Genomic DNA, 27,724 nt, shown 5'->3' on the forward strand with positions numbered 1-27,724 from the left:
ACCCCAGCAAATCTGTGCATTTGCATGCAACAGCCCTGAGAAATTCCTCAGTGCCAGAGGCAACAACTGAACCCAACATCTAATCTGGGTATCGGCTAGAACAGAGGCAAAGCAAATCATTTCCATGACAAATGGTCCAGCTGGAAGTCAGTGAATCAATCTAACTCACCACTTTTTACCCTACAGATGTGTAGGTGACACTGAAATTGTTATTAAGGTAGCATGTGAAACCTTGTAGCTCAGATGGTTTCTATTGCACCTATGCAAGACCCTGTGAATGTTTACATTCACAACTTCTCCATCTTCACAGCCTTAGGAGCAAGTGCCAAATCCAGTGAGTGGTCTACCATTACAGAAGTGGAAGAGACTACCAGCAAGGAAGACCTAAACTTGCATGTGACTGCTCTTCATTACATGAGAAGCACAGTGGCAGGAGATATCTAAGGTCGTGCATTACCCTGTCAAAAGAATAAGCCACTTTCTATAAGTTTGTTTTTTTCCTGATTAGATATTATAATCAAGTAGAGCTACAAAGACATTCATTGGCTATAGATGCTGAAAAATGGGATTTACAGACTGCTTAAACAGGTTAGACATGTAACCCCTCCTGAATTTCAATTACACTTGCTGCTTAGGCACTTTTCCAATTTCTTTGGAGCCATGTGAGGCACCAAAAGCACAAAGGTACTCATGTCAGGGACTAAACAGAATTGACAAAGCTTTCCTACTTTAGTTTCAGCAAGTATCTAATGTTTCATCCTGCACAGAGAATATCTGAAAAGTGAAGCATGACTTAAATCAAGAGAAAGATTTATTACATTCAGAGGTATCACAAAAGCTATTAATTTTCATAATAAACTACATGTTAATGCTTTCCCTTCTGATTAAATGGCCATATATTTCAAGTAGATCATAAACAAAAGGACATCTATAACTACATAATATTAAAATATATAAACCCAAGAAAGTGTATTAACTTTTACTAGCTTAATATTGCTAGAAAATAATTTCATACCTCACTATGCAACATAAAAATGCCACTATTTGATAAAACTCCAATTCCAGTTCTGAAAACTACGCAGAACAAAGTGGGTATAGCTTCCCCTAACTTAACCTTTAAAAGTCCTTGCTGCTTTGTACAGATTATTGGTGTTTGCCTCTCCCTTGGCAAGGAGCTCTCCAAGCACAGAACAGGCAGCGAAATGAAGGCAGGTAGGCTTCCAGCTATACCTCTCAGGTTCACATGATCTCATGGCTAACAAGGAACCCCAGCCAAACTCTTTCTGAAAACCAAAGGACTCTCTAGGAAATGAGAGAATAGAAAAGGAAAAATAACAAATGCTGTGGCTGGGCTGCTTATTACAACAGAAAACAGGGAAAAAGCAGAAGGAAGCGCAACAATGCAGCAAAGGTATTTCCAATACACCTAATACACCATTGCGATGGATCAGTATACGCCACTGCAGCACACAATACTTGGAACAACTCTAAAATTTTTCCCAACTGGGCTCAGAGAACTCTGAAGAAAAATTAAAAATGCTTTCATGACTTCACTATAGCTGCAGATGAAACCATAGGTTCTTCAACTTTATCTTAATGGCCTGGCAAAAAAAAAAAAAAAAAAAAAAAAGACTAGCAGTTAACAAAGGCTAAGAGTAATTTCAGGCAGCACTGTGTTTCCTGAAAATGTTTGGGTTTTTTGGTGTTTTTTTGGTTTTTTTTTTTAAAGCTGCATTCTTTCTCTTTTACTGTATGAAATACCCACACAGGCAGGAAAGCAAACAGCATTTGAACTGAAATTTCATCAAGTGTGGCACAAAGTTACAGACATATATATATGCACACATACATACACACGCTCTGAATTTTATTGCTGACATTACTGAAATATCTCTCCATAGCTCACTTTTAGCTGGCAATGCCTTTTTGCACTAATGGTGCTTTGTCTGCTCTGACTTCTTGAACTGAATGCTGCTAGCTGAACAAGAAGTTATTTTTATATGTTCCATATTTGCTGTAATTCCTAGGAAAGAAGGAATTAGAGTAAGATGTTTAATATTAATTTCATTTAAGAGGCTGGTTAACCTGCATAGCTTAGAAGTCTTAAGACGAAAATCCTGACAAGACTCCTACCGATTTTAATCAAGCTGGGATTTCATTGCTCTATTACTTGAAGCAGGAACACAATACAGATGAGGTTTACCATGCAAAGGTTCTCCTTTCCATGTTGTTAGATAGATTATTCCAATTAACTTTAAACATGTCTCATTTTGAGGAGTTAAACTTGCAAGAATTTGCCAAATTCCTTCAGTAGAAATTCCATTTTAATAAAAAGCAGCTCTTTTAACTAACAAACACATAAAAACACTGGCCCAAACATGCTGAAACTGATACCAGTCCTACAGCAGCCAGTAAAGGAACAGGCCTGTAGAGACATTTATTTATATAATTGAGTTCCACTGTAAGCAAATAGCCTCGAACACTAAAAAAATGCTAACTGTGCACACATAATATCTGCTATATCTTACTTGGACATGCACTTCACATTAATCAAACTACTAGTACCAAACAGAAAGCTCAGCATGGATATACTTAAACGCTCCCACAGTAAAATCCAGGCAGTCCTTTAGGGACAACCCACTGCCACCAAGCAGACAAAGAGAAGCATAGAGCAAAACAAATACTTTTCTCTGCCAACAGTTATGGTGATGCCAGTTCTATGTTCATAAAAGAGAAAATAAATCTAGTCCCCCCCCTCCTTGAGTGTTATGACAGATACCACCAGGGACAGCAACAGATCCCAGCTCTGTGCTGGACCATGCATCACCAAGTGGCTTGTATATTACAGCTTAGGGACTCCTGCCCTAGTTGGCTTGTTTTTAAAGGCAAAAAAGGTCATGGGCTATTTAGCATCTGCATGGACAGGCTGAGAAGTCTATAATGCCATCTTCATTCCACAGAAGACATACCAATGTTAATCAGATAACAGGACGCTGTTGTCACTCCCATGAAAAAAAGCAGTCTTGTCACAGCTGCATATGGAATTCTAACACAGAAGAAATCTCCGACTGCCTCACAAAATTCGTTGTTACCTTGACATTTTAATTTATTTTTTTTGAGTATGCAAACAACTTCACCAACAATACTTGGTATGATATTCATAACCTCATTTTCTACATATACCGGCTAGCTGTATTAATCTACTTTATAAGTAATCCCTTGAAAAAAAAAAACTTTTCATCAAGTTGTTACTTGAGGTATGATGTAATATATACAGCTTTGCAAATTAGTATTAAAATTCTAGTGAGATATTGAGTACGATAAAGCTTCTTGGAGACTATAAAACAGCTCCAAGAACCAAGGATCTTTCCAAATATATTGCATAAACGTAGGACTTCTCCCTGAAAGTGCACTGGATTAAATCCTGGTACTCTTTTAGCTACCAATTAAAGCAGCTTCTAAGAGATTATTTTAAGTTTCTTATTTTTAGTTATGATTTTTAAAAGGTTGTATTTGTAGACATCAAGGAATAGAATGGACTTGATCCAAACAGCATTAGCTATTGTTTTTCTGAAAAGTCACTTAATTTGAAACAGTATAATTGTTATAACAATGAACGCCTACAATGTTTCCCTTGTACATTACTGCTGAAATCTTCTATTTATATAGTTGTGACTACTGGAAGCAAGGGGTAATGAGTATAACTGAAGTTATACTCTGGGTTCAGAGTATAACTGGAGTTACCAGGATGTACAAATGTTTGAGACACAGCATGTTGGTGGTTCCTTTTCCCTCTGATGTATGTGATGAGCCATCAGTGGTCTTGATAATGTAACCTGTTCCAGACAGTGATGTTGTAGCAGGTACATAATTCAGTCAAAGCTGTCAGCTTCAGTAATGCCATTGAATAGTACCTAAAAGGTGTTTATGCATGGAAAACAATGCAATGTACGATTTGAGATGGTACCAAGCACATTTCTTTCCAAGAGCACGTGAAAATAACAGATGAGCATTTCACGTGCCTGTGAGCGCAACAGCTGATGGTTTGTTTCACAGCACTCTTACAAGTGTTAGAATTGGCACATCACGTAGTCACTCAGCTGTCTTTTCAGCTGCCTTGTGACTTCTCATTCAAAAATCCTAACAATCATGTAAAATAGTAAAAAGACACCCATTTTATGATTTAAAATGGTTTAAAAAATTTTTCTACTCATGAAGCATTTCTTCTCAGGTTTGAACCAGGGAGCCTTCAGACTTCAGTCAGCAGTCACCTGTACCCTTAGATTCCTCAAAACCTGGGCAGAGTCATGATAGTCCCCTTACTTTTGTAAAAGCTTTGACTGTAGCACCCTCATGGCTGTTTGCTACATCAGCAATTACAGTTCCCAAGACGTCACACTAGCAAATCTTGACACCACAAAAGGTTTCCTCTGCTTCCCTATTGCTTTAGCATTATGGCAGGAGGCTGAAAAAACCCTAAGTGAAAAGATCAGTCCAGATCTGTCTGGAATACGAGTGGAGGAAAAAACAACTGTTTGAAGGGGACCATCTCCAGAGCAGAAAATCCCTATTAAAAAAACCAAACAAACAAGAAACAACATTGTTGTTATGTAAACAGGCCTCCAAGCACAACACTTCTGAAGTCTAACCCTAAACAGGCAGAACAACAGGGAATGAGAAGTTACAGCAATACCGGGTTTTCTTTTTTTTTTTTTTTTTAATTTTTGAAGACTCACAACTGTCTTCCATGCCTCCATCCTTTCCCCATGATCTTTCCATTTTCCAGCCTCTTCTGAAGACAAGAGGGGTAAGGATGTATTACACAATTTGAAATAAGCAATAGCACACACAAGTTAGTCAGACATTATCATGCTTCCATCTCAGTTGTGCTCTGCCTCTGGCTGAATTGTGCATGCTTCTTCATCTGTTGCTTTCAAGCTAGACTTTTAAGCCTTCCAAGATGCAACATGTTCTCAAGCAAAAGTATGTAAACTCAGAGACACAATGAAGATCTGATCTTAATTATAACTTCTAGGAAAAACTGCAGTAAAAATACTGTTATTAATATAGTATCAATAGTATACAGATGAGTTCCTGGGAAGGGGGAGGGAACAAAGGCATTAAAACTTCAGCAATAATTTAATTAAGAGCAGCAAGATGCTCTCCATCCTACAGTATGTTTAATCTGCATGAGAGACTAAGACCCCTCACATTCCCTCACAGAAGCTGAAAACAGAGAAGGAAAAAAGACTCCAACAACATTTCTGGGCTTCATTTTCCACAGCAGCATTTCTCTTTCTGCCTTTTCCCACCAGAAGACTATCAGGCTTAGCTTCACAGAACAAGGTGCTATGGCTTTCTTTACCAACCACAAAAATACTTGCTTCTTGTCCTGAAATCAGTATTTGAACAAGTATTAGAACTAGAGCAAAACAACTGCTCATCCCACCACATACCCAACACACTAATTGCCCATTTTAAATATTCGCCATGTTATGCCGCTGTAGTTCTTTTCACAGCAGATTCTTTTTAACAGTCCCTTGATAAAGTCAGAAAATATTAACATGCAGGTTGCATCAAATAAGACCAATAATTTGTTAAAAATCAAAACCCAATAAAATGGCCACAAACATAATGATTCATTCAATTCCCAATACTAGCAACAGTATCAGTTACAACACAGAAAAAGCTTTCATACTGAATTAAATTTTCAAGTTTAATAACTTTACCAGAAAATTATCTGCAACTCAGTTTCTCATACCTAGCTGTGGGAAAGCGCCTTTCTCAGTCTACATACACACTGCTCTCTTCTTCAAGTCAAAAGAAAACATACATTTTTCTGAAAACTACATCCCACGTTTTCCAGGCATAAAGAGTATTATGAAATGCTTTTCAGTTTTGATTAACAGCTTGCAATTCAGCTGTCAAGCCAGGCAAGGATGTAATCATCAGTGAAAAATATCTCAGGCCAGGAAACTTAGTCCAGAACTTCTTTCACAAAATTTCATGCTCCTTTCACATGGATTTCAGTGAAGAAGGACAGCAGTCACAGCTGAAAGGGGAAACAAGCATAGCCAAGTATGTGCAGGTTATTATAGGCAGTCCCATGCCTATGGACTATGTATATACACTCAATTCCCAGTCTGCCTTCACTGCTTTCATTCTGATCTGTGCAGCTTACTGAGCGTCCATTGCAGATCAACCAGTCAACCACTGATTCCCTGTTACATCAGAGAACACACACACACACCCCCCTTAGTCAGAACCTAACACAGCTCTCCCCTGAATTTCTGGGGAGGAAGAGTAGCAATTTCCTATTTAAATCCCTCCAGATGACCCAAGACAGAACAACCCCTCCTCTGACTTCATATTTCAGGCCTGCCTTCCCACACCACAGAAGCACCATACTAAAAAGTCTTCTTGAAATCTCTTAGTCTAGCTTAAAGCACTGAGCTGGAATCAAGTACACCTAACTCACCTCCAGCAGTGGTTTCTTTCACGGGAGATTTCATTAAGAACAGGCTAGAGACTGCGCAAGCTCTTTAAGTTTAACAGGAGTTTAACAATCGCTGCAATTAGGTCTAAATCTGAAGAAATCAAGTTCACATTTTCTTTTCTTATTCTATTAGATATGGACAACAAGAAAATTAAACCAACCAAATGTCAACCTTCTTCCACAACTTACAAAGATCTTTACCGGAAAGTCAGAATATACGTGCTCTCCCTTATGTTTTCTCTTGTAGTCTAGATACACTCTCCTTATTTCCACAGAAGCTGTATTTTGTAAACCTCTGACCAATCCTCACATCCTCCTCTGGAATTTCTGCAGGATTTTTTTGCATCTTGCTTTGTTGCCCTCAAAACAAATTTTGTATTCTGGCCAAGATCTCACTAATACACAAATAATAACTCTTAATAACTACTTCCTGTTAAGCTACAGCAGAATATGAATCATTCTGTAGTAGCACCAACATCATTAGCTCATTCAGGCTGAAAGAATGAGCTTTTTCTCTTTTATTACAAAGGAGTCATATTCTGCTTTGTAACTCTATATTAAATGCAAAGCTGCTTTAGTGAATTTCGCCTTTCTGGTTTTGGATCATCTTTCCAGCTTAGAGAGGTTTGCATGAATATGTGTAGATATTTTTTAATTACCTAGGACACTTTTTAAAAATTTATTTAACAAAATGAAATGAAGATGTGTTAATAAAGACCAATTGCTATCAGATGCAACGGCTAATCACATTATAGAATTATAGTCCATCTGCTCTGCTACCATGGCAAAGGTCACATAGTTCATATATGAATGCAACATCCTCCTGCATGAGTAAATATAAGAGCAGATAGTACAGGGGAAAGAAGGTATTCTTAATCCCCGTAACTATAAACTAGTACTCACTACAGTTTTCTGCTTACGGACCATGGCAGCAAAAGCAACGTGATAAGGTGGAGAGGTATTTTGTACTTGCTTCTCAGTAGTTTCTCTAGAGTATGATTTTAAAACTGTATGAAGGTAGGTCAGGTTTCTCCGGGATGAGTATTTTTTGCTAATTAATTAATTTATGGACTTATTTAAATTTCTTATAAGAAGCATCAGTCCTCCCAAGTAAAGGTCTTCAGTTTTCATTGGCTGCTACTAAACTTTTTTTTTTTTTTTGTGGTGACATCACCCTCCTCTAAGTGAGTACTCAGCTATTCCTTTATTTGGGCTCCTTGCCCTACTCTCCTAGCATTGGTGTCTCATCACTAGCAATAATTCTTAAAGCCATCAGCCCTCCTCACAGCTTGGCAGCCAGCTGGACAATTTTCAAAATATACTATATATTTCTCACCTGCTGTGCTTTCTGGCATCTCCTGCTTATCTCGCACAAGCTGCATGATATCTGACACCACAACTTGATGGCTTGTATCTTCTTCTTTCGCTTCATTAGACTGGTTGGCTGTTGAGAAACAGTTACAGCTTCCAGTTTCTTTGCACGGGATCAGCCTCCAATACCAGTAGTCAGACATGAAAATGCTGTTAAGTTGATTTCTGGAATTTCAAAACAAACAGAAAATCATTTTCTGCAAGAAGGAAAAAACCTAGCTACTTGAAAGAAAAGGCTCAAATAATGTTAAGATTGACAGTTACATACAGATTACTGTATCTTTGATTCTATTTAAAAAAAAACATGCAGTTTATAACAGACATTTATGGTATCATATGCATTTCATAATAGCCATGCATGGTATTGTACCCCAAATAAAAATCTTGAGTACCCTGTAGTTTCTCAAAATGCTTATATCGGAAGTCAGAGAGCTAATCACAAAAAACCCCAAACAATATACAAATATGAAATTACATGTAATCTTAGTACCAACTGTATAAAAGCAAAAAATATCAGTATCACTTTGTATTTTCAGCACAAGTCAATATTTATCTTAAATGTAGCTCTGAAATCCAATTTAACTAGGTGAAAGAACACCCTAGAACATGGGCTGTCAAAAAGTGAAATAATGCACAAATAAAAGAGGGGAGGGGAAATCATTATTCCCATGACACGGGGGGGGGGCTGAAATTACAGTTTGAAATTTTCATAAACAGATTAACCAAAGGAAAATTTGACACTGGAAACATGGTAGGAAGCAGAGAGATGCTTTGGTTTCTGACACAGCGCCCACATCCTTCAGGGCTGTTCTCTTCCTGAGCATAAGAAAGGGGTAATGGTTCCCTTAGCCTAGACAGAGCTAATGATCAGGCTTATTTGCGCTTACAGGTAAGACCTGCAGATTTCTCAATTTACATATACAAATGCCAGAGGACTACAGTGGTTTTACTCTTTTATAAACAAAAATCACCCCCTTCTTGAAATTACCACTAAATCACCATTAACTGTAAAAGATTTCTTCTACATAGGGAAGCAGCTTGAGCTTTCCAAATACTTACAGTTGCTAAACAGTATGTGGGAATTCTGCAAAGTGCTAGCAAGATGTCATTTCTTCAGGAAATTACACCACATCCAGAGATGGGTTTGTTCCTGTGGGCACTCCAGAGGGCATTGGGGCAACAAAAAATGGCCTGAACCGCCAAGCACAAGGGACCTGAACAAGCTTTTCCAAGTCTATCTGGAAAACATCAAGCCCCAGCAGGGAAGATATGCATTTCTCCAGGTAAATTTAATGATTTTCAGATAAGGAAGAGATACACAATCTCCATTTATCCTAAAAGTATCCCATTCAAGTGCTACTAGCATATCTCTCTTTCTAGATGCTCATTAGATGGAGTAAAAACATAACTCCAGACCACTGATATTAACAATACATGTAGAGATTCTCTACATTACATTTAAAGGTGACAGTTTTATAGACCTGAAGAAAGTAAACGCCATAAAAAAGGGTTGATATAAAAAGGTTATCTGTTTAAAAGCAAACAGACAAAAATAACCAAGCTCACATTAGTTACCAGATGTCCCAGGAATCACCTATGAAGGATTAAGTACTTGCTCTGTCACTCATTACATTACTACTTCAACAGAAGAGAAGATTTCCAGATAAAACACTCCTCTTCAAATATTACTGCAAGGTGCATCTTTTTCCCAGTTTAAAGATAGTAATTTTATTTTATTTTCAGCCAGTTTCCTCAATTCTCTCTTCGCCTGTTCCCAAAATTTGAGGCTTTGCAACATTTTGCCAAAGGACGGGTAACTGAATTAAAAGCAAATTGCTCAACTCTTTCTATAGATGCTGAACCTGACAGGTTCGGTGCACACATCCTCATCGCACAGGTAGCAGCAAACAGTTATGGCTGTACTAAAGCATAAGTTGCTTGTAAATAATGTATGCAGTACATAGTACCTACTTTTAAGCTGCATCTGTCTCTGCAACTGTTTGACAAGCAGCGTGCAATGACAGACGCAAACATGCACACGTGGGCACCTAAACTGCACGTGCACCAGGGTTTTAATGAAAGAAGCATTTCATAGCAGTCAATGTTTGGTTTTTCAGTTCTGTGCGAGCAGGGGAAGTTCTTTCAATTACCCTTACACTTGAGAAATTAAATAAATAGACTTTTCCTCTTAAAGCCACTTAGCAAAGTTTGAACTTTTTCTGTCCAGAACTTCTGCTTTTTACCCCAAGAAATGGGGCAGAGACAAAAATCCCTTAAACTTGCAGTAGTTTTTCCCCTATGCAAGGTAAACTGAAAAACAGCTCTTCAGTAGCCAGCAAATTACTCTAGGAATAATTTTTTTAATTTATTGCCTTTCCTTAAGCAATGGCAACTCCTGAAGATAACCAGAAATAATTCTATCTGAACATGCAGTTAGAGACTTCCATTTATGACCTTAATCCTACTTTAATTAATTAGTTTTCTGACCCACTCATCATCTTTATTTGGATTTTAAGAGCAGTAATGTGAACTTCATTTTTAAGCCAACAGCTCAGGGACTCAGAGGGCAAAGAAGTTGGGGAAAAAAAAATATGGGAGGGCCGTGACATAATCACTATGTATGTTTTTCATACTTTCATGAAGAGAGGCAGCTCGCAGAGACATTCACAAAAATGATTTGACCAAGATTGCCTATAAGAAGGAAAATATATTAAAAATAAGGAGAAACAAAAACAAAAAACCCAAACTTATTCTTTTGTCTTAAGATTCAATGTAAAATGTTCCAAATAGACACAGCATCCCTGACGGATATACGTCCACTTGGATCACTGCAATGATACTGCAAGCACAAGGAGTTTTTCTTATTTCAGAAGACCCAACCAACCAGCATTAAAACTAGGCTGATGTACCAAGAAAAAAAACCCCAAGAATGAAATCTCCATTTGACATTTACACATCTAAACTATTGCTCCTGCATATCAGTTTTGCATGCTAAACCTAATCCTGCTTGTGGGTTTGGGTTTTTCTGGGTTTGTTTTAAACCAGATTGCAGACATCAAAGTTGGTGAAGTACCCAAGGAAAAGGAAGGGCAGAATTTGGATCCATTTGTCAGGGCCTGAAGACCTGACTAACCTCAGTCAGGACCTCTACCCACGGGCCCAGAAGTTCAGCCTGAGGCCTTCAGTCCCTGCTTAAGCTATGCCATTGGCATGCCTGCCTACAGCCCCGTCCCCTGGGCAGGCCCACGTCACAGAATCATAGAATGGTTTTTGGGTTGGAAGGAATCGCAAAGATCATCTAGTTCCAACCCCCCTGCCATGGGCAGGGACACCCTCCACTAGACCAGGTTGCCCAAAGCCCCATCCAACCTGGCCTTGAACACTTCCAGGGAGGGGGCATCCACAGCTTCTCTGGGCAACCTGTGCCAGTGCCTCACCACCCTCACAATGAAGAATTTCTTTCTAACATCTAATCTAAATCGACCCTCCTTCAGCTTAAACCCATTACCCCTTGTCCTGTCACTACATTGCCTGACAAACAGTCCCTCTCCAGCTTTCCTGTAGGCCCCTTCGGGTACTGGAAGGCTGCTATAAGGTCTCCCCAGAGCCTTCTCTTCTCCAGGCTGAACAACCCCAACTCTCTCAGCCTGTCCTCACAGGAGAGGTGCTCCAGCCCTCTGATCATCTTCATGGCCCTCCTCTGGACTCGCTCCAGCAGCTCTATGTCCTTCCATGTCACAGCGCTGCTTTGAGTCCTGACTCTGGATCCTTTCACTCCTAACTGGACTCCCTGGAGGGATCGTGTTCATTGCTTGCCAGGTGAAGGGCAGCTGGTAGAGCCTGTTACCAGCATCCAGTTGTGGTGTTCAGCTTCTGTGCGCAGTACTGTGGTTGGTGAGCCTGTGCTGGGACCACCCTCGGCCCCTCTTGTGCAGCAGCCCTGTTCTTGCTGCTCCCTGACACCAATTATTAAGCTACATCTTATGCAAACTCAGATAAAGACCTGCTTCTCAGCTCAGTGAGGTTTATCAAAATATAATTCTAATGGGGACACAGCAAAACATACAGGAAGATGTGGGACTTGGCAAAGTACACCTAATGAATGTGGTAATTCCCTACCATTGTATGAAAACAGGCACAGATACATTACAGCTTTGGCCTGTGCTCTAGGTTGGGAAGGAAGGAAAGTCTCCAAGAACGCAGTAGGTACAACAGGTCACCATGAATTCACAGTCCCCATGTAAAAGCTCTGTTCTCTCCCTGTGATGCCAGTCGCTTCCAGAGGGAACATTGGGTAGGGGTCACCATTCCCCCATTTACTACAAATAGCTGCCATCTATTCTGATATAAATTAGGTACCTTGCACGCTCTATTTGCAAGGTCTGGCAGCACACTAAATGGATGAGATCTTCACTTTGAAACTGTAATTACATACGGGACCAATAATGCATTAATATGCAATATTAAGAAGTAATATGTAATATTATTATGTAGCACTCCACACTACTTCTTAATGAAGGTGCAAATGCTTTCTGAACTATTGCTTATGAAATTCAGACAAAAGAGGAGTTTCTGAAAGCAAGAGTCCTTCTAGTTCAATCACTTTGCACACATACACTTCACTGAATTTCCTTCAGTTTCCCATCCAAAAATCCCCTTTTAATTCAAGAATAGCACTGCAGAGGGTGTAGTTAATAATTATCTTCAAATATAACCAGATTACGTCAGGCATCTGGTTATCTCAAACTTAAATCCATACTCTGCTACCACTCCACCATGGCAGTTAAACCTGACTGCTAGTGTTCTGTTGTTCTGAGTCGATACACTATTACTGGATCTCTGTTGCTACCACACGGTGCAATTTCTTCAGCTATTTCACTGGTTTTTGTAGGCAGGGCATTATTTCTGGCCAGGTATAACACAAACATTTAAATGTATCTCACTTCTAAGACCATTTGTCTGATATTTTCAGATTACCCTGTGAACTACCTCACTCGGCATTTAATCACTGCAGTGTTCTACCATGCTTTCATCGTTGCTCTATTTAAGTCACTGGGGGGAGAAAAATGGATTTACATGGGGAAAACTGGTTCTAATTTAGCACCTACTAAGTTTTCACACCCTTCTTTTCCACAAACACGATGACGCTTTATTCCAATGCTCTTTAAGAGAAACTGTTTAACATATCATCTGGCCTGAACAAGCAGGCTTGAACATAGTAATTCACTGAGCTTAGTACACTCATATCAATAGAAATAGTAGAGTCCAGCTGATGATGCAAGAGCTCATCTGTGTACCTCACAGGTGTCTGCAGGAGAACTAGACTGAACTGGACACCAACATCTGTATAGTACTAATTAACATTTCTTTATTTTAGAATGGATTAAAATATGCTGAATGGTATTTAAACCCATCAATATTGTTCTGATGAAAATCTTAAGTTCATGTATCTGGGCTGCAGCATTCCCCCCAGTTTCATCCCCCCAATACTGGTCAGTCATTCTTCCCGTGCACAATAAATCATGAAAGTGCAAAATTCATAAGATACACATACATTATAGCCCAAGTTCTTCCCACCTAACTTCAGACATTAAACTGAGAGGTCTAATTTAAAAAACTACTTTACTCATGTGCCTTCAGCATTCACTGGACTAAAAGAGATGCACATCTCCTGAGGCTCCTCGGCCCCTCACACAACTCAAAGAGCACCCAAGGCAATTGTGGATGAACCTGAATTTGTATGGCAAAAAGTCCCACTTTGGTATACGTTACTGATAGAGTGCCACAAAGAATGAGTCATGTAATAAAAACAATAAAACACTTTAGGATTTTAGTAAAGCCTATTAAACTACTCAAGGTCTGCCTGTGGAGATATTGTATTTCTAGTCTTGCCCCTCCCCCAGTCCTTCCACATTTTGTTCAGGAAGTGTGTGGGGACACACACACACAGAAGCAACAAAGCACCAAACATTCTCATCTCTCTCTAGGGCATGTAGAACACCCTTACACATGTTAAATCAAAATCAATTTAAAGACTAATTTTTTTCTCATTTGGAGCTTTACTGTTATCAACATTTAACTTGAGTACTAAGTAGTCCTTCGAGATAAATGTTCTCATTTTTTAAATAAAAGTCTTTCATAAAGCATTAGAAATCATCAGACATAAGTAGGAAACACCAGTTTCAAAGAAATCACAAGACTATTCAGCAAGAGCTAAACTGAGGCCTTTTCAAAGGCAAGAAAAATCAAATGTGTTTCATAAGAGAAATGTTTTCTTATTTCTTCAACTTTTCATCTCATAGATAGCCTCTTCTCTTTTGAGGAACACTTACAAGTTTAAATGAAGTCCCTCAGCTGTCTTCCTTCCTCCTTCCACTACACAAGAAAAGTTTATCTTTAGTTAGTTAACCCAGAACTGTGCACTATATTTGAAGACACCTAACAAAAAGAATAAAAAGGTAAACATATGCACATCACAAAGGGTTGCTGAGTTCTCTCAAGACTCAAGCAACCTTCCCTACTGCCTGCTTACACCACTCCGCACGTAGGCACAGGAAAAACTTCAAATACACAGTCGAATTCCCTCTCTCTTTTCAGAGCTATAGGCTCAGTGCACAGGCCGTCAGAGCAGAGCACGAGGGCAAGGGAACAGCTTCTTGCAGGTACAAAGTGAGGTATGGACAAAGCCAGAAGATCCTCCTCCTCCCCCACCAACTGCAAGCACCCTAACCTGAGCTGCATCCCAAGTCCTTCAGAAATCTGGACCTTATACACGCAGTATTTCTACTTTGGATCCACAACAGGAAAAAACAGAGGCCCTCTATTTTAATCTGGTATTGCATTTGTAAAGTGGCTTGCTGTCTGTTTTGTGCAAACTTCATGCCTAATGGTGGGTGAAAGACCTTCCCTATTTTCAGTGAACATAACCAAAGAAAATCAGAGCCTGAGGAATGTTAATATAAACGTGAGAAAAGCACATTATAGAATTCTAAGTTGCCTAGAGATCATTATTAGCAAAAGCATAATTTCCTTAGTCTTTAAACTCCCACCAAGCCACCTACATTCTTGAAAACTGAGCTTTTAGAATTAGATATATAAATTTCTTCTCCTCCTGCCCCCTCATGCCAAAGTTTTTTTGCCCACTCATTTCTCCTTCCATCCATGAGAAATCAAATAATCATACCGGCCCAACTGCGGTATCCTCTAAAATGGCATAGAGGGCAGTTTACATCTCTTTAAAACTCTTCACAGTCTGTATCTGTTTCCACTCGGATTACAGATACTTGGAAATTTTTCTCAAGACCCCAGAGAATGACAAGCTAGGTTTTATTTTTAAATGAAACACAGTAGAAGCTGACAGTGCTACACAGCATTCTGTGGAGAATGAGGTGGTCACGTGCTTGACTCTTTATTTTAAAGGGCTGATAAATCTCCCCTTATTCAAGTTGTTCTCACGATAAACCCAAACTCCTATCTCACCAATACATTATTCTTGCATGTGCAAAGTTGTGACAAACAAAACACACTGCGACCAGCATGAGGACACTATGCAAACACCATTTGTTTAACTCAGAGGTACCCACAGCCAAGCACGCAAATCCTAACTCCTAGACTAATTCTGTTGAATTGAAAATATATGCTACATACATGGCTTGCTCTGTTTATTTTTAATTTATTTATCATGGAAAAAAGCATTAGAATATTACCAGCTTCTCTTGAAATCAGAGCTGGGAATGTCAAAGACCTTCCTCTGGAGAAAGGTCCTAGGACAGCATCTTTGTTCAGTGACCATATAACAGGAGTACGTGCTTTCCTCAGCTTAGAGGACACAGGTCTCCACGAGATCACTTGGGTCACTTCATCCCACCGACTTGCTGACAAACATATAATAGGTGTCCAGTTTCAAAGGGCTCACAGAACATCTACTCCACAAGCCCCTTCTTTTCCTCCTCCCTCCCGAGCCCAGCTTGTCACAGATCAAAAGCATTTTGCAGTAATCCATTAAAAAACCCCCAAACTCATAGCTTTAGTGTTCAGCCTTTTACTGTAACACACCCAGGAAAGAAGGCATGGCTGAGGTCTCCTAAGGCTCGAGAAACCTTCCCTACTGCCTGTCTACAGAGATGGAGAGCACTGCCAATGTCCTGTGCCTGCAGGATCTGTGGAATGGAAGTGCAAGGTAAAGAAGATCCTCTAGGAAAGAAGAGTTAAGTTCTCTTCTGATCTATTTGGGATCTAATTTTCTGTTAAGTAACCATGCCGAATACTTCCTAATGAAGTTGTTATAGATTTACGCAGCAGGGTAATTTTGTAAGAAATAGCAATTGACAACTTTCATCTCGAAAGGAGCGCTGCATTAAAAGTTTCAAGTAGGTGTACATGTTAAGATGGTTAAACCTGCTATCTATTTTGAAGCTCCTGCAAAGCCTCAACAGTGCACACTGGTGGCTGCCTTCAAGGCTGGTTTTACAGACATCTTTGTAATGGAAAAAAACAAAAAGCCTTTCCACGCAACTTCTGTAATTACTTTTGTATAGTCCAGTCCTGAATCAGTGAAGCATATCACTTCTGGAAGCCATCTGAAACAAAAGAATTTCAAAGTTCAACAGGAAAAAAAAAACAAACAAAAAAACCCGCGTGAATGTGACTGAGACTTCCCTACAGAAGGGATAAGGAGAGAAAAGAGGGTAGTGTGGTAGCAGTCAGGCCCAAAGCACAAGAAATGACATCCAACATCAACAAGCGCTAAAAGAGTGCTCTATCCTCTACCCTATGACTGTGCCTTTATTACACACATGCTCTAGCACCTTCTTGAATTGGGGTCCAAATCAAATTTTTTTGCATTTCTCCTCTGACTTACATGACACGATGTGTACTTTTGTTTAGAATGGTATTTATTTTTCAATATGCTAACCAAACTTGCACTGGGTAAGTACATTTAATAAATAGAGACCCTGCTACTGAACATTATTTTGTCTGTTCCACTCTCCAAGCCAGAAAGGCTGTATGAGTACTAATAAACTCCAAAAAACATTTGAAGATTGTCATAAAAAGGCAAGCTACAGGAGATCTTTTCAAAAATAAATTTGGGGGTTTATTTGCTTTCTGAGCCTTTATTATTCACATTCTCAGTCATTCTGAAATCACTAAGTCAGACTGGCTTTAAAAATGAAATAAGGGGTTTGCAAGAGCAAATCTATTGCCAAGTCTATTAAGATAAAGTTTGTTCTTTTTCAAGGTTTTCAGCTAAAAATATCTTTAAACAAATCTTTCTGGCTTTTGGATTACAAACACTTAAGTCTCCTTCCTTTTGTAGATAGAAAAAAGAAACAGAAGTAAAAAAAAGAAAAAAACCAAAACCAACAGCAAACCAAACAAGCACAAAAGCAAAGCCCAACAAATCTACAGACAACACAGCTAGCTAATTCATTTTGATAGTCCAGCCCCAGCAAAATACAAAAAAAAAAAAATAAATCAACACCACAAGCTGAAGAAACATCCTATTTTACAGTCCGTGTGATCATTGCAGGTAACACCAGTCACCAAACCCCCATATCTCAAACATCTTCATACCAGGGGACCGCTTTGTTTCTCCAGTTCCAAGACACTTAATTCATCTACTACAAAACCAACAGCACAAGCCCTGCTCGGACCACCGCGGGGCAGGGCGGGCTGCGGCGGGGCAGCCCCAGCCGCCCCACACCAGGGAAGCGAGGGCATCCCGTGGCGCCAAACACATTTCTTTATTTATTCGTTCGTTTTCAGGCAGGTTACCGTGCTTGCCTTTGTTTCGCTTCCTCCCCTAGCCCGGACCTATCGCCACCGAAACTGAGGGGAGGGGGGCAAAAAACAGAGAAAGAAAGAGAAACACCCTCCCCCGACAAAACCCCCACCGTGGAGTCCCGGTGACCAGCGCTGAGGAGAGCCCGGCCGCCGGCGGCACGGGGAGCGTCCCCACACGCACGCCCCTCACCCGGCTGGCGCGGCGCGGCCCGGCCCGGCCGGCTACCCTCCCGCCCGGGGGCTCCCTCACCCTCTGCCCGCGGGGGAGCGCTGCCCCCGGCAAGATGGTGGCGCTCTCCGGGGGCGAGCGGGGGCCGGGCGGGCGGGCTGTGCAGTGCGGTGCGGTGCGGTGCTGCCCGCGGGCCACGAGGCGCCCGCCTCCACTCACCTCGGCACCCTGCCCGGAGGACCAGGTGGCCGCTGCCGCTCAGCAGCTCGCCCGAACGAGTAGGGCAGCGCCTCCCTCAGGGGCCGGCGGGATGGCTGGCAGCGCGGGGGAGGTGCCGCAGGGCCCCGCCCGCAGCTGGGAAGGCGTGGGGGGGAGAGGGGCTGCCTTTTGTCAGGGCTCCGCTCCTCTCCCCGGCACCGGCACCCCCCCGCCCCGTGCGTGTTCCCGGGGGAGGCAGCCAGAGGCCCTTTGTGTGGCGGGGCGGTGAAGGGGAGCGAAGCGGAGCGCTCCTCCTCCGCCCCGGGCCCGCCGGCCGCGCTTCCCTGAAGCACCTGTAACGCCTGGCCCGCCCCGCCGCCGGTGGCGACCTGCGAGATCTCCCGCCTCAGCGGGGTCTGAACGGCCTCCCGCTGAGGCGGGACTGGCGGCAGCGCCTCACTTCGCGCCACACCCAGCCGGTCCGTTAACGGTTTGGGTTTTTTGGGGTTTTTTTTTGTTTTGGTTTTTGTTTTTGGCGCGGGGGGGGGAGGGTGGTGGTGTGGAGTTAACCTGAGGGCTGAATTGCGCTTGTCCTTCACGGCCACCGACAGGTACATGGTGGGGCCGGGACTGGAGCGGGTGGGGAGGCAGCCGGCCGGGCGGGCTTTCCCGGCGCCCCTGTGAGGAGCGGTGCAGCGGCTGCTACAACTACCCGGTAGCAAAAGGTTGGTGGAGGCACCGCCGCCTCGCAGCCATGAGCCCGGGTTACAAAGGGCAGGTGTTCACCAGGTGGGAAGAAGTGTCGGAGTTAGGGCTTTCACGTGCCTTTTTCTAGGAAAAGCGATTATTTCCAGGAAAGCAGTTACAACCTGTAGGAGCATCATCTGTTGGGAAACAACGGCAGCTTAAAGTAGTGGCACAGAGCTACGACCTGGATGAGCCACGGGAAAGTTTTGCAGCCTCCATGCTGACATTTCCTGGTATGTCAGTGCTTGGCTCCTGGCACTTTATTTTGCCTCTACCTGAATGTGTATATAAAGATAACAGTGCTTTTTTTGTTTACATCTTCATCAGACAATTGAACAGCTGGAGGTGACTTAGACAGTTTTCCCATTAAAAAAAAAAAAAAAAAAAAAAAACACCCCAAACCAATAAAGCAACCAACAATAGGTATTTGCTTTCTTATTTGGGTATCCCTGAGTGGTAAAAACTTTGCCTATAAGCAAAATAGTGCACAGTGTGTACTTTTGTGTGCTGGACATATAAACACGTGGAAAACGAGTGCTGCAGAGAAGGTGTGAGCTTCAGGGGAATCACAAAAGATGTGTGCGTAACTCTGAACACACGGACTTTCCCGGTCTGTTTTCCTCTCAGGCAGTCAGCAGTCTTTCACGCTGCTCTCTACGTCCCTGCTGACAACAATGGTAGTTTACATTCATGATAACCAAACTGCAGGGTTTGGGAACTAAATTTTTCAGGAAGAGTATTCCAGGACCAAGGACAAAAGGGGGTTACAATATATTTTTTGCACTTTCTCTGTCTTGAGTGAGAGGTATCTGATTTTTAGAAAAGCACCAGATGACCGAGATATGCTGTGCACACTTGTCTTCTTAATTACCTGAAATACTCTTTCTTAAAGCCCAGTGACCCAAGGTAGCATCAGGAAATGGCTTACAGAAACGAGGTTTCAGTATCTAGTGGCTTCTTACAGCAGCTTAACCCAAAATACAGGTCAGACAGAACCTGACATGCAAGTAGGTAATCAAGTCACCTTAGCAGCAACCGTGCTCTGTTCTCCATGAGATACCCTGTGCGCTGTATGCCGTGGGAAAGAGTGACCCTGCGACACTTAGCTGCAAAATAGGGGACTCTGCAGAGAGAAAGTGCAGCTTCAGATAAATCACTTTTTTTTTTTTCTTTTTTCTCCCTCAGTACCTCACAAATGCATTTTCAATGTTAGTTGAAAAGATGTGTTTGGTTGTCCAGGGAAAAGGGCCAATTAATGATGACATGAAAGAGCAGAGAGGACATCTTAATTTGGAAATACTGTCAAAAATAGCTTTGAAAGAAGAGTCTGTGAAGCACAAGGGAGACATCAACAAAAGATACAATTGAGATTTCAGTTCTGTTTTGTGTTCAAGGCACTTTTTGACCTCTATAGCTACCCCTATAGCAGTAAACTAAATGGGGCTCAGGCTCAAACTGCGACATGTGGTTGTCCTCTGTACCATTGCTGTGATGGTGGTGTCCCCAGCATGGTTCTGTCCTAGCAAACTAGCAGCCTCTGAAGCAATTCCCAACACAACTCATGGGTCAGTGTGGGCCAGGGGCCGTTCCCAGCAGAGCGTCTGCAGGCAGCTGACCTATTTCAGGATATAAGAGAGTTTAGTTGCGTGTATGCAAGCCATGTTGTGCCAGCTGGTTCCCATGCCAAAAGACAGTTCCTGACCTGCTTTATTTGCTAGTAGAAACATAAGGGGTTTGACTTTCGTGATCCCCACTGTGTTCTGTGTCAAACCAGAACCTTAGGCGCCGCTGGTTTCAAGGAATGACAAGTCAGACAAGAAGATCTGAGCATTTTTGATCTAGAAGGATTTCTGCAGAAATTTTTGCTCAAAAGAAGATACAGTTGCGTTGGCTAGTAGTATTAGAGTTTATGGAAGAAATTTATCTCATTGCAAATAGCCTTTCGTTTCCTCACAAATGTGATTTCTTCTGCATTAAATAAAATATATTCATGAATATAACATTGGCTTTGATAAGAATGCTATATTCCATGGAAAATACTCTTTTTGTTCCAGCTATGCCAAGAAGCTGGGGTGAATTTCAGCAGGGAAGCAGTTAAGTTTCAAGCAAATGTCAAGAATGGATGGCATTTAGGAGTTCTGAAGAAATTAATAAAGAAAGTAAGTAAGCAACTAGAGCAAACGCCTGTTTTCACATCACAACAGCTAAATGTAAAAGTGGGTTGGAATGAGGTTGAGATATTCATCCTAAATGGAAGGGGTAGGGTGGGATTCCTGAGAATTGTAAACCAACAAAGTATTTTGGCTCTGGCAGAAACAGTGGTTTTGCTGATTTTTTTTTTTTAAACTTTTCAGCTCAAACAAAAGCTGGGATGAAAAAGCTCAGAAGGATCTAACAAATGCTGAGGTGCTGGACATGGTCATCTGTGGCACAGACAGTGTAGGCTATGAATGGACAAACTCTGCAAGGTGTTTGAGACTCGCTGGTGTAGCTGTGTTTTGGGAATCAGGTTGGGAAGACAGGCGACAATGAAAGGTCTTTAGCTCAGGAGTTAACTTCTCCTGATCTAGTGCCCCATGCCTGTTGCCAAATTTATCCAGAAGAAGACTTTAGAATACGTGTTTACTTTAAATTGTAAGGAGTAAGAAGAGGTGTACAAAGGTATCTAAGTAAGGAATCGTTACTGTGTGCCCTGTGCGATCTGGTGTGATACTGTATGCACGGATTTCAAGTGAGAGCAGAACTAACTACAGTGCTGTAGGAAGCTATCTTAGTACGAGCTGTACCCATTTCTGCCAGTTATAAAGTCTGGAGGGGCTACAAAATGACAACAGGTTGGCTTTTAGGGAGAGATTATGTGAATTGTGTCTATCAAATATCTGATACCTTTCTTTATCGAGCAACTGGTCTAAGTCACGTCTTGCACAGAATTAGAAAATGTCTGTAATATCATAGTAATCTACTGAGAAAAAATATGCAGAAAATTAAGCCTCAAAGTTGTTATTTGGAGAAGTTCTCCAGGGTACGTTAGGAAGATTTTTGAAACACGATGAGAATAAAGTAGTTATGATTGTCCAGAGGGAAGAAGAAATTCAAATTATTTTTCTTAAAATAGACTGACAATGATTCTCTTTTTTTATGATTGTGGCAATAATTAGTGAATGATGTAAACCAATTTTGATTAAAACAACGGCAATCTGAAAAAAAATTAGACCAATTAAGATACGTGTAATAAAGCACTGGGATGAAAGATTTATTAGTGGCACATATAACAGAAATGTGATAAACTGGGAAAAGGAAGAGCCCAGACTTTAGAGAGTCCCATCGGTAGGCTGCACAATTCCATGTTTTTGCAAGATGTGAGCAAAATATGTTACTAAAAAACCTAGCCTGTCTTCTTATTACACTGTGAACATTAACAAACATGACTCATAGGCTCAGGGGACACTGTGCAATCATACTCTGCTTTCTGATGGTGTAAAGTATCTCCAGAAATTCCCCCTCCTCTGGTATGAAATATTTACCTTAATACAAATCCTAAGAACTCACTAAAAATAACAGCGGTCTCTGTATAAATAATAGAAAGACTCTGGATTTCAGGGTTATTCTATGGCTGAAAATTCAAGCTGAATGTGCTAGAAAGAGCAGGGTAGCCCGTAGTAGTCCTTTTAGCCAACAGTAAGTTAGCTTTTGTCAAAAGGGCACTGCTATGGCCGGATGATCCTTTTGTGCCCACCAGAGGTCTTGATGAAACACAGGATGATTGCTATAAGAAATGGGATTGCATCGAGAGGAACTGGCTTGGGGAGGAATCAAAGGGACAAGATGCTCAAATACGTGCATTGAATAGGAAGAAAGCTAATTAGCTACACGGAAAAAGAAATGTGCATACCAACTGCTCTTTGATACCCTTCCTGAACTCGTTTTGATCAAAAAGCAGTGTACAGCCTTGGGCTTTAAAAACCAGATGGTAGAATGGGAGACTTCTTAAGTGTTGTTACAACCTGTGTGAGGACACACGGGGTTCTGGAGAGGAAGTAATTCACTGGAAGTCTTCTACCATTTATTGCCATGATTCACTGGAGCAAAAGTGAAGGTACACTCCAGTCTTTGTAAGAGGAATGAATAAACCAGGAAGAAAATTATCTCCAGGGAATCAGCCAATAAAGGGGAATCCTTTGATGGGACTTTCCTATTGGAAGGTACTAGGAAATCTGTAGCAACAGGAGCATGGACTAAGGGAAACTGTAGATAACGTTGAGGAAGACTTTTCATTTATATTGCTCTAAAAGGACAGGTTAAAAACTCTGAACTCTTCTGAAACCCAGGAAGGGTTTTTCTGTGCTTTTTCATTCTAATCGAACCAGCACCACGGGGAAAGCACGAGCAGCGCAAAGCAGGCAGTGTCCATGCAGCTGATGCTTGCCATAGCTACCCAGCATGGCAGAGCTTCCAGAGATGGCCTGGAAGAGCTGGGCATGGCTCTCCCTGAGCAACGCCATCTCAGAGGCCTGGCACAAGACAAGGTGGTTTCCTACAGGCATGGGGAAATCTACAGGGCAGGCATCTCCCTGTATGTTGATTTAGCAAATATGTAAGATTTCTAGCAAATTCATGCTGGAAGTGGCCATGGAAAATCTGTCCTGTTGTTTTGCTCAGTGGTTGGCACAGAATCAGACTCTTCCAGCTTCTGGTGCCTGTAAAGCATATGTGATGTGTGGAGCATGTGGTTCTTTTTCCTCTCCTCCCTTCCTTCCTTTCAGGGTTATAAAAGTCGGGCCAGGCATCTCATTAGCAATCCCACAGCTGTTAAAGGTGTTGGGAGGACTGGGACCTCTGCCTGTAACCCTGAGTGTGGAATGAGGAAGATTCCCTGGCTGGAGACCTGGGACTTTAGAGACGCTTAGATCCTACAAAACCCCACCGCTTCAGGCTGCAAGGTCCAGACCTTGTCAGCTCAATAAGATTAGTCCTAATCTGTGTATTGGGGACATGGCCACAAGCAACAAAAGTCATGTGGGAGGACGAGGCTGTAAGTCCATCCTGCTAACGGCTTGTGCAAGAGCCCCAAATTCTACCTTCGCTATTTACGTTTCAAATTTTGCATATCTCTGTGTCTACGTTGTCATAGAGACAGAAGGCACCGAGAATATTTTATCTTTTTTTTTTCTTGGACATGGATGCAAAATATCCTTTGCCATGTCTGTTTTCTTTCCCTCCTAGTTGATTTTTTTTTTTTCCCTTGGCTTTCCCAAGAGTTTAAAAAAGAACTGAAATCTTTAATGGAGGTCACTGTGCTTATATTCCATACTGTTAGACAGTAAATACATTTTAAATGTCTGACAGACAAATACAATACATAGTAAAGGGCTTGGGCTGAATGTCATGATTAAAAGTACATTGTTGGTACTATTTGTTGTTCTCATTCTCAGTGTATTGTCTGTCCAACAGAGAATCTTCTGCTGGTTGTAATGAGGGCTTAGACACCTGCATTGTACACGCACAGCTGTAAGTGCCTGAACCTGAACCTGCCGCTTGGCTTCTTGGATCATAGTTTGATGTTGACTTGTTCAAATACTCAGCGCCCACTTAATTCTCTGCCTCGGCAGAGAAGACGTAGAGAGGGCAAAGAGAGTGGAAAAGTTTCTGGGACTGGAAATGTGCTGTGCTTTGGTCTGCAGTACGTGAGGAAGGGATTGCAAAGTCATAACGTGCTGCTCTCTGTTCTGTGGGAAACACAAACTGCAGTCAGAATTTTGGATTGTACACTGTGAAACAGCTGAATAGTGCACCATCATAATGGTGATCACTAATAGTCCAGGAAAGAAAGTGTTTGGGACTGGACCAAAACATGGACTTTCTTTAAAAATATTAAGGAAGATCGTCTTAGTTTTGACTACATCCAGCATGGTGGTAGAGAATAAATGGCTTTGCAACCCATGAACCCTATTAGAAGAGTGATGTAATGTGGCAGCAAGATGAAACGTCTGTGAAACAGTAATGTAAAAGATGAATTGCAGGCAAATGTTCAAAATGAACATTCATCAGATTGACAGGTGAGAAGATGCCTGAACTCTACTGTGTATCAGTGAAATTTATTTTTATGCTACTCTAATACTTTCCTAACTCCCAAGCCACCATATTTTAATATAAAACATCCGTAGTGTACACATATAGATGAGAAGGCAGATCGGTGACAAGAACATCGTGGGATCTGCAGCACCTGGCAGCAGCAGTCTGGGTTTTTTGCACAGCATCCACTTTCCTCCCTAAATCAGTAGAATTCTAAACGTACTGTCTTGGCTCAATACCTGCATATAAAATGATGATAAATCAGAATTGGTAAGTGTGCACCTCTGCGGAAAGTACGGAGAATGTAAATCTTCATAAACTGAAGCAGTTAAAAAGTTAATAGGGTGGTTGGATATTAACCTTATGAAAACCACAAGTACCTTCTGGAAACCAATTATTTACTGTTCTAAAACAGCAACAGCTCTTAAACTATGAGTAAGGGTGGAGACTTCTTGAATGAACGGATTAGTTGTCTGTGAAATTAAGATGATCTCTCAACTTTCTGTATTTCAATGCTCATACATATTTGCAAATAAAGAGTTGGCAGATGGTTCTCATGAGCTACATCTGGAGATAGAAGATGCCAAAGTTGAGTGCATGAATATTATTCAGATAGGCTACAGGGTGAAGATTAATGGGCTTAGGATAGTGGCGTATTGCCCAAAGTTAGTTAAAGGATATAATAACTGTGACTGATGCAGAACCAGATCAGTATGAGGGAAATGTGTCTTTCAGATAGGGGTAAGAATTTCCTTGGGAGGAGGGTGGTGGTAGAATTTAAATAGCCATTCCCTTGCTATGTTACCTTCAAATCTTTGGGTATGTATCTGAAAATGGACTTTTTCTTACAAATACTATCACTCTTAAAAAAAAAATTCTCCCTAGAAACCCTCAAACATGTGAGTGGTCAGGTAATGTGTCACTTGAGCCAAAATTGTAGGATACAGGTAGTTTGAAATAAACTCAGTGGGTTAAAAATTCCCTTTTCCCAATACCTTCAAATCACAACTTTTTATAAGAAAAAAAAAAATATCGAAAAAAGTCCCATGAGACCATGTATCCTTTTTGAGCAACCAGCATAAATAGACTCAATAGGGAAAGGCTTAATTTCCAAACCATGCACAATTTCAGTAGAGAAATGGATGGATGATCTTGAGTCTTAATTTGCTTAGAAAGAGACCTGGGGAAAGCAAGAGTGCTGTATGCGTGAGGAAGGTAAGAAAGAGATTATCTCCCACTTGAAATTCACACCGGGGGCGGTTTGTGGTGTTTGTGTGTGAATGTTTAAATATTTCTTGTCTAGAAGTGACCAAGAGTAACCATTGTGGTGGTGACCATATTGCTTCAGCACTGCTGGTTTGCCTGCTGAACACTCCCCTGAGCATGAAAAAGAGGGAGTTCTCTTGTTACTGCGTATGGGACTGTGCTTTGCTCAAACGCAGAAGGAATGGTTTCTTTATTTTGGAATGAAGCATGGAGTGCTAAAATGGACTTCTGAGGGAAGGGGAGGTACCCCAGTGTGCCAGGTACTAGGTAAGAGGCAAGAAGGGAGACACGTAAAGGTGTGTGTCCCATTTCCTCCCTATAGGGAGAACAAGAGTTGAGCAGACATTAAAGTCTGAAACCCTAGTCAAACTCTTAAATTGAACAAATCTCAATTTCATGCAGCTTTTTTTTTTTTTGCATGTGCACCTTTTTTACTTACCCAAATGTGTGTGTCCAACTAACCATCCCTTAACTATGTTCACTTTTCTTTTGCTTTTTCTGCTGGTTGGTTGAAGCAGTTGCTGTTCTCCAAATTCCCTCAAACTCTTCGTTATCTCTCAGTCAGCACATCAGACTGCACACAGACAGCAGGGGTGTGACCTCCCCTCGAGCACTGCGTGCAGTTTTGGGCCTTGCAATATAAGGATGACATGAAAATATTGGAATGTGTCCAAAGGAGGGCAACAAAGATGGTAAGAGGACTAGAGGGCATGGCTAATGAGGAGTGTCTGAGGATAGTTGGTTTGTTCAGCTTGCAGAAGAGGAGCCTGAGGGGTGTCCTCATTGCTGTCCACAACTACCTCACGAGGGGGAGCAGAGCGGGAGGTGCTGATCTCTTTTCTCCAGGGTCTGGTGATAGGACGTGAGAGAATGGCTTAAAGCTGCATTGGGGGAAGTTCAGATTGGACATTAGAAAAAAAGTTCTTCAAGGAAAGGGTGGTCCAGCACTGGAACAAGCTCCCCAGGGGAGCGGTCATGGCCCCAAGCTTCTTGGCATTCAAGAAGCATTGGAACAACCCTCTAGATATATGGTTTAACTTCTAGGTTGCCCTGGCTGGAGTCAGGGGCTGGACTCGGTGATCCTCGTGGGTCCCTTCCAACTCAAGATATTCTATGATTCCACGAGTAGCTCATGTTTTACGTGAGAGAGACTGGGAGTCACCTTTTGTTTAGTTTTATGACAAGGAAACCAGATCAGAGACCTAAAAAAAAAAAAAAAAAACCAAAAAACCAAAAACAACCCCAAGCAAAAAGCCCATCTCAATACTCTTGAAATGGCTGCAGTGTGACTTACTACATTCAGGTCAGCTGACTTGGCCAGCACTGGCCCTGTGATTTACAGATTTTTTTTACAGATTTTTTTAACTGCTGCATATTAAAAGCTTGTTGCTGCAATACCATGAATTCAACTTTTCTGTGCAGATGGCAGCAAGAGACTGTAAACTGTGTACAATTACAAGGATTTCAACTAAATAATCAACATTAGGAACAAAATCTCATTTTCAGAAAAAAAATGTTCTCCAGAGGTTTACCTTCTGGTGGTACAGAGCACTTTAGTGCTTTAGCACTTAGTAAAAGTTCCTGGTATGGTGCGTAACTAGAAGACCAAGATAATTTTCAGA

At 41.4% G+C, this 27,724-nt stretch overlaps 1 protein-coding gene across 9 annotated transcripts in view; it reads right to left on the bottom strand.

Moving 5' to 3' along the window:
- MCF2L (MCF.2 cell line derived transforming sequence like) overlaps positions 1-18,146 on the bottom strand; it is a 164,597-nt gene extending 146,451 nt beyond the window's left edge. For 2 of the 9 annotated variants that reach the window (XR_012832979.1, XR_012832978.1), the window contains exons 1-2: positions 18,039-18,146; positions 7,833-8,032 (exon numbers count right to left, since the gene is read on the bottom strand). Coding sequence is in view for 4 of the 9 variants with exons in the window: in XM_075739768.1 (XP_075595883.1) it covers positions 7,833-8,010 (178 nt within the window). In the remaining 5 variants the exon portion in view is untranslated. The remainder of the gene's footprint in view (positions 1-7,832; positions 8,033-18,038) is intronic. The other 7 variants (XR_012832987.1, XR_012832981.1, XR_012832985.1 and 4 more) reach the window with 7 other exon arrangements.
- Between the last annotated feature and the right edge of the window lie 9,578 nt (positions 18,147-27,724).

Source organism: Balearica regulorum, chromosome 1 (assembly GCF_011004875.1).
Source record: "Balearica regulorum gibbericeps isolate bBalReg1 chromosome 1, bBalReg1.pri, whole genome shotgun sequence".
Lineage (NCBI taxonomy): Eukaryota > Metazoa > Chordata > Aves > Gruiformes > Gruidae > Balearica > Balearica regulorum.